Source organism: Vitis vinifera, chromosome 5 (genome assembly GCF_030704535.1).
Source record: "Vitis vinifera cultivar Pinot Noir 40024 chromosome 5, ASM3070453v1".
In the NCBI taxonomy this organism is placed as follows: domain Eukaryota; kingdom Viridiplantae; phylum Streptophyta; class Magnoliopsida; order Vitales; family Vitaceae; genus Vitis; species Vitis vinifera.
This window is the reverse complement of record NC_081809.1, coordinates 22,880,523-22,888,161: the sequence shown is the minus strand read 5'-3', so window position 1 is coordinate 22,888,161 and position 7,639 is coordinate 22,880,523. Positions and strand designations below refer to the sequence as shown.

The 7,639-nt window shown below is 37.1% G+C and overlaps 1 protein-coding gene across 1 annotated transcript; it reads left to right on the top strand.

Moving 5' to 3' along the window:
• The first annotated feature begins 4,053 nt into the window (after positions 1-4,053).
• Positions 4,054-7,105, top strand: LOC104879424 (protein ACCELERATED CELL DEATH 6). Its single transcript, XM_059737123.1, has 4 exons — positions 4,054-4,957; positions 5,389-5,421; positions 5,527-6,062; positions 6,407-7,105. Exons 1-4 carry the CDS (start codon positions 4,225-4,227, stop codon positions 6,953-6,955), a joined length of 1,851 nt encoding a protein of 616 aa, XP_059593106.1. The 5' UTR covers positions 4,054-4,224; the 3' UTR covers positions 6,956-7,105.
• Positions 7,106-7,639: the final 534 nt, after the last annotated feature.

Here is a 7,639-nt window from a genome sequence, read left to right as displayed (position 1 = left end):
GGAAGGGGCATGAGGGACAGCATTCTATCCTATATCAATCATACACAGTTTTTTTCTACTCTTTGATGATGAAGATTCAGTGTGAGATAATTGAATTACTTTGTGTTTCTCATTTAAGGCTATTCCATTTACATGAATAGAAAACTGGTTTCTAGAATTTTCCCAACAAAAACTGTATTGGGATCTCATCCTCCTACTCCTCGAGTTGCAGCATTTTCTTCAAAAAGTCCTAATGCCTTAATCCCAGAAATTTTGAAGGTATATTCCTACTAAAGATCATCAAATTTTATGCTGGCTGCTCCTTTAATTACTTGTTTTTAATTTTACTCATGCTTTATTTCTGATTATTCTTCTTTGTAGCCTGATCTCACAGCTTTAATTTTCTGCAAATGTTGGAGATGTTATAATATTAGAACTGTTGATTTTCTATGATGCCTTGATGTCTTTTGATAAACTTAGAATGAATTGTGGACTTGGGAATGGAGGATTTCATCAATAAGCATGTAAGAAAACACCATAAGCACATGTCAGTAAGAGAGTGATTGAACTAGGGCATGAATACCAAAAAATGTAAAAATTGTAGCTATGGTAAAATAATGGAAGTTCAAACTCTGAAAATAATGCATTTTTCCTTTTTAAATTGATCTATGCATGAAAACATGAAAAAGATTGTTGAGGTTGTGACCATTAACAATCTATCCCTAGAGGGATAAAACAACATCATAAAGAGAAAATTTGGAAAAGGGACACCCTTGGGCTAGCCTAGAACTATTAGCTAGGACAAGAATTGGTCACAGCCATGTACCTACAATATCTACTTATAATTTATATGGAACTTGAGAGTGCATGTACATGTGTGTGCAAACGTATTCACTAGATACAAAAATTTCTTGGTGTCACTTGTTGAGACTAGAGAAATACCTATTTGGATGTGGTGATTAGATTTCAACATAGGTTTCTTGATGGTTGGTTCTTGAATTATGAGGCGGCAATGTCTATTGTACCCTTAAATTTTACTCTGTATCAAGTAATTACTAATTTATGACGGAAAAAAATCCTTGTATCATGAAAGGAATAACAGTTTCTTGTTCATACCATTTTGTTTGAATGTTAGGTTCCTATACTGTTCAAAAATGCGATTTTGATTAACTGATTGTTGCAACTCACATTTCATTTGTTGCTTCTGTTTTGCCTATAGGGTAATCTGATACTGTCTGATATTAGACTTGTTGAGAAGCGAATATATCATGCCGCTCTCAATGGTAATAATAGTTTGCCTAGTGTTTTGCATCGGAATGATGATTGATAATATCATGGCTTTGCCCCCTAATCTCAGCTAGTTTCTTTAGTTTTTGTCCATGAATGGCATTTTGTTCAAATAAGCATTGGTGTTTTGTTACTCGTATAATTTCTTTTATCTTATTCATAGAAAAAGTAACTATTTAAATATGTTGTTCCATGTCCTCATTGATCTCTGTTAACAAAACATCAAATCTCAAAGCTTCTTGGCCTGTCTTTTTTAGTGTCAAGTCATATCCTCAATATGTTGATCTAAAGGATCTCTTTCATGTTCGTGCAGGTTTGTTTTGCTGGGACTTCACCATCTATATATATTCATTGATGGTTCTATTATTTTTTTTTGCTGAAAAAAGGTTTACAAATGTAATATTGATATCATGTTTAGAAGAGGCATTTTTGTTGTTCTATGCGTTTTGTATTTCTCTAAATTTTGGAATAATACCATGAAGCTTTTGTGCCAATCTTGAAGGGGTTAGCCTTTTTCTTTTTCTGTTTACACAATCTACAATTTCTATTAGCGTTGAAAGGGATCCAGAAAAAAATGTCATTCAGTTAGGAGTTGGTTGGTATAAGGTCCAACTACTATTACAACATGAAATTGAATATAATATCAAAAGAAAAATTATATATACTCAAATTCTCAAAAGAAAATTTTTGAATGGAATGTCGAAATATCTAGATTCAAATTCTCAAAAGAAAAATGCTTTTGATCCAAACCATTTTTGTAGTGTTTGGAAGGATTTAATGGAGAACCTCGTAAATGAGTCTCAAAAAATTAATAATAATAACCTATAATTACAGCCAACTCCAAACTGCAATTATATGTCATTTAGTAGGGGCCAAAGCAACATGCAACTATAAGAACCATTTGTTGCACTTTCTTGTGGCTACTACTATTGCTTTGACTTTTGCTGTACTTTACCTGTGGTTGCTACTATTGCTTTAACCAATGTTTTAAAAACTGGATCGAACTGACTGGTCTAACCTGTCCAACCATCGGCCAGTGATCTTTCCGATCTGGTCCACCTTTTGAAGCCGACGACTTATTAAACTAGCCTCAAACTATTGGAACTGACGATTGGATCGGTAAACCGAGTGGATCAATAAACCAAGTGAATCGGTCAGTTTGTAGTGAATCGAATAGTTCACTACACTTTTTTTGTTCCCATGAGAGAGAGATAGTGGGATAGTGGGGATGGGATGTTGTTGGCAGGCAACCGATCGTTGTAGGAGCTATTGTTGGCAACGAGATGGTTGGCGGTGACAACAGGCGTGAGCACAACGAGAGAAAGAGAGAAAGAAAGAAAAGAAATGGGAGAAGATGAGAAGAAAAAGAAGAAGAAGAAAGAGAGGAGAAGAAGAGAAATGGGAAAAAAAAAATGGGGAGGTGCAATTGTGCTGGGAACTGGAAGAGATGGATTTTGAGGAGAAGAAGAAGAAGAAAGTGAGAAAAAGAAGAGACAGGAAAATATGGGGAGGCGATTATGGTGGAAGAGATGGGTTTTAGGGTTTGTTTCTGAATGAACGATGGAGATGAATTGAAAATGAAGGGTTAAATAGGTTCAAAATGAAGGGTCCAAATAGATTCTCTAAAAATAGGTATAAATGGGCATAAAATTGGGCTCTCTAGAAGTAAAAATTCATTTATATTTCATCTTTATTATTTTTATATTTGATATATCAAATATAAAATTGAAATATTATTAAAAAAATTTATTATATATACATATATATATAATTTCTTATAAATAGTTTATTTTTAATAATATTAAAAAAAATATTAATTTTATAATGTCACCGGTTCAACCACAGTTTGACCGTCGGTCCGACCACTGAACCGTGAACCATCAATTTTTTCGATTCAATGACCGGTTCGATTCTGAAAACATTGGCTTTAACTTGTGCTCACGGTCACCTTCACAGTTGCAGCTACAAGACATAGTTGCACCACTTATAGTTACAGTATGTGACGATCAACTTTTGTGCAACGATAATTTGTAGCCACACCATTTATGACCTTTAGTGAGAGTCATTGGCCGCTACTATAAGACATTATTCCTATAGTGAAACTTGTGACAACTATTTGGTGAAAGTCATTTTACAGGAATGATATTTAAAAACTTTCTCGACTAGATATGGTGAAGTACAGGTAAAAGTGTGTTTATTTGTAAAAATAAAAAAAATAATAAAAATAAAAAATAAAAAATAAAATCATAAAATAGGAATTCACTTTATAAAATTCAAATTTCATACATCTATCTAAAAAATAATTAAGACCTACCTACCTAAGTATGAAAAGAAAACACAAGAGGGCAGCGAAGATAGGAGTAGAATGAAATGAACAAAAAGGAGGCGGAGTCCACCAAAAAACACCAAAAAATTGAAGTCTAACTCAGAATGCGGTGAGACGGCCATCCACCGTTCTACACGGAAACGTCGGTGGCTAAGTGGATAGGGGGGTCCCACACCGGCAAGTGGATCCTCATATACGTCTGTACTAATCCAATAATGAATTCTGACCTCTTCCAAATGACTCATTTCCACGCAGAGTCGCATCACCTGCCCAGAAGAGACCAATTTTGTGCTCTCTTCTGATGATGTAATAATTAATCATGCTTTATCTTTAGTATGTTGTGATGATAGCAGTGAATGGACAGATAATTTATAAATCCATCCCCCTTTTGAAGTCTAACACGCATATCTATTGCCTTGGTCAATCGCACAGCAAATTTGAAACAAAGAGAATCTTTTCAAAGGTCAAGCTAACGCGGAGTTGAAAGCAAAAGCAAAGCATTGCTGCACCCACCTTCAAATTCTAAACACAAAGTGCATATTCCCTTAGTGGTGTTCCCTCTTCCCACCATCTCCTGCATCAGCTCTTGAAACCACTCAGCTTTTTTTTCCTTTTTTTTTTGAGACTCTGCTATGGAGGATAATCTTCATTCCACATCACTAAGAAGCATTAGAACAGTTGAAGAAGGCAGTATCGCTCAGTCACGCATGGATCAACCCAATACTTCTGATGATAGTGCAGATCTAGACAACTTGGTCCCATTTGCAGCTTACGATGATAGCCAAACCAAGACCACATACATGGATGCTGGTTTGTACACGGCTACATTAAAAGGCAACATCAGCAAGCTGGAGCAGATGCTAGAAGCTTGTGATCTTGGCCTCCAACTGACCCCAAAAAGGAACACTATCCTCCATATAGCAGCTCAATTCGGTCAAGTGGACTCTGTCAAACAGATCCTTCAATTGACTTCCTCTTCATCTCTACCGGGACAGAGCAATCTGAAAGGAGATACCCCACTTCACCTTGCAGCAAGAGAAGGGCATTTGACAGTCGTCCAAGCTCTAATTCAAGCCGCAAAAGCACTTCCCGATGAGATTGAAAGTGGGGTTGGAGTAGATAAGGCCATTCTGAGGATGGCCAATGAGGGGAAAGACACAGCCTTGCATGAAGCAGTGAGGTATCATCACCCTGAGGTGGTGAAATTATTGATTGAGGAAGACCCTCAGTTTACCTATGGTCCTAATATTTCTGGTGGAACGCCTCTTTACATGGCGGTGGAGCGAGGACATGGAGACTTGGTGCAAATAATCATAGACAACACCAGCACTTCACCAGCTTACAGTGGCATCTTGGGTAGAACTGTAACGACCCGCACCCAACCATGTAGATATTGTCCGCTTTAGGCCCAAAGGGGCCTTCACAGCTTTAAAACGCGTCTACTTGGTTAAGAGGAGTCTCTACATATATAGCGCCAGGAACTTGCTCCCCTATCCGATGTGGGACATCACAAATACCCCCCCATGCAGACACAACGTCCTCGTTGTGTCCCATGGGATTACGGGGCCAAATAGACAAACACCCCTTACGGAGCCAAACAAAACCCCACACCGGGGTCGGGGATCGGCTCTGATACCATTTGTAACGACCCGCACCCAACCATGTAGATATTGTCCGCTTTGGGCCCAAGGGGGCCCTCACGGTTTTAAAACGCGTCTACTTAGTTAAGAGGAGCCTCTACATATATAGCGTCAGGAACTTGCTCCCCTATCCGATGTGGGACATCACAAGAACTGCTCTGCATGCTGCTGTAATTCGCAACGACCAAGGTACCTATATGCAGATCTGAGTGGTTAATTAGTCATCCAATCTATTGTTAAATATATTTTTTTTTCTGTATTAATTTTAATCTTTATATATTCATTTATTATCAGAAATAACAACGAAGTTATTGGAATGGAAGCCATCTCTAATCAAAGAAGTGGACGAAAATGGATGGTCTCCCCTTCACTGTGCTGCCCACTTTGGTTATACTACCATTGTGAAGCAATTACTACACAAATCACCAGATAAATCTGTGGCTTACCTCGGAATCAAACGTGGCAAGCAAACAGCCCTTCTTATTGCAGCTAAACGTGGCCATAAAGACATAGTAGATCTGCTGCTATCTTACTCTCCAGATTGTTGCGAGCAGGTGGATGATAACGGCAAAAATGTCCTTCACTTTGCCATGATGAATAAGCAAGATTATTATCCTGGGATGTTTTTACAAAATGATGGATTAAGAGTGAGAGGACTTTTAAATGAGAAAGATGCTCAAGGAGACACGCCCCTCCACCTGCTTGCTTCTTACCTAGTTGATGATGAAGAATTTGTAAAGGACGATAGAGTGGATAAGATGCCTCTGAACAATGAAAACTTAACCCCTAAGGACATAGTTTCAAGAGTCAACGACCGTTGGCTGCAAAAGGTAAATCTCTAACTTGATTTCATATGACCGGTTACATTCATACACATCTAAATACATACACATAATTTTATATTATATTTTTACTTGCCTAATTTTGGTTACTACACAATTAATTTACATGATAATAACACAAGACAATAATATAGACATCGCTATTGACTGCTTCAATACAAGCTCACAATAACCTAGATTTTATTAGAATAGAATCACTCACAAACCGAGCCGAAGCAGTTGAGAGGACTGAATTTCGAACCTCATTCTTGCCTAAACAGCCACACATGTACTATGCTTCTTCTCATGACAAGGGATCAGAAGGCTAAAGTTTTTATTTTGTAAAATTTCAGAAATATTTCCTGGATTTCTTCAGCAAAAGTGAGGAAGTGGGTATTGGACCTTTAAGTTGGGTCCCGGGTGACAAGAAAGACAATGATAGCAGTGAAAGTAAAGACAGTAAAGACAATTCCATCTCTAAGTTAAAGAAAACGGGTGAAATTCATTTGATAGTGGCAGCACTTGTAGCAATTGTAACCTTTGCGGCTGGCTTCACCTTGCCTGGTGGTTACAATGAAAATGATGGCAAGGCAATCCTGGCAAAGAAAGCAGCTTTCAAAGCATTTGTTGTGACGGATACCTTAGCCATGGTTTTCTCGGTATCCGCTACATTTGTTTACTTTTATATGGCAATTCATGAAAAAGTGGAGTATCTCGAAAAACACTATGTCTGGGGCTGTCTTCTCACCATGCTTGGCATGGGGTCAATGGTGGTGGCATTCATGACCGGCATGTACGCTGTGCTACCACATTTCTCTGGGCTTCCGATCGTTGTTTGTGTCCTCTGCTGCTGCTTTTTCCTCTTCTTCTATTATTTATTTAGACAACTTCAAAAAGGCTAAAGGGCTTGATGGGATGTCATTTACTCATATGACAACCGTGAAATTAATGGAAGGTCTTCCTACATGGCACGACCCTTTAATTAATATATATTTTCATGTTTGTATATAAGAATGATTCTTGGTGAATTTTGAGTGGGGTATGAACTTAAATTATATAGTCTCCTAGTTGGATAAATTACCGGGTGCATGCTTTATCGTCATATCTTATCTTTCATTATGATTTTCAATTGCTTGTATTTATGTAATATCCGGTTTTCACTAATACTTCAGATTTAGAGGTTCATTTTTCGAAAAATTGTCAGTTGAAAGGTAAGAAAAGATGGTGAAAATCTTTGGCAAAATTTTGGAGTAGCTTTTCAAAATTCAATGGTTTGAATTTTTGCCATGTCAATTTTTTATGGTGAAATTTTCAGAATTTGAATTTAAATGTAGAGAGAAAATTTAACTAGTTTTGAATAATTTTCATTAATACTAGAGAGGTCCTAAAGATCCCCTTCTTCTTAGCCTAAACCACTACTTAAAAGATATGAAAATAGAGCACAAAGAAATCATCATTAGAACCCAAGATTCAACTTCAATATTGTTATAAACTAAAGCTTAAAAATAAGTACATCTAAGCATACTCATTCCCGCATGCTGATCTTAAAACTTATTACCAGCAGAATCAGAAAAATCATTAGGGAA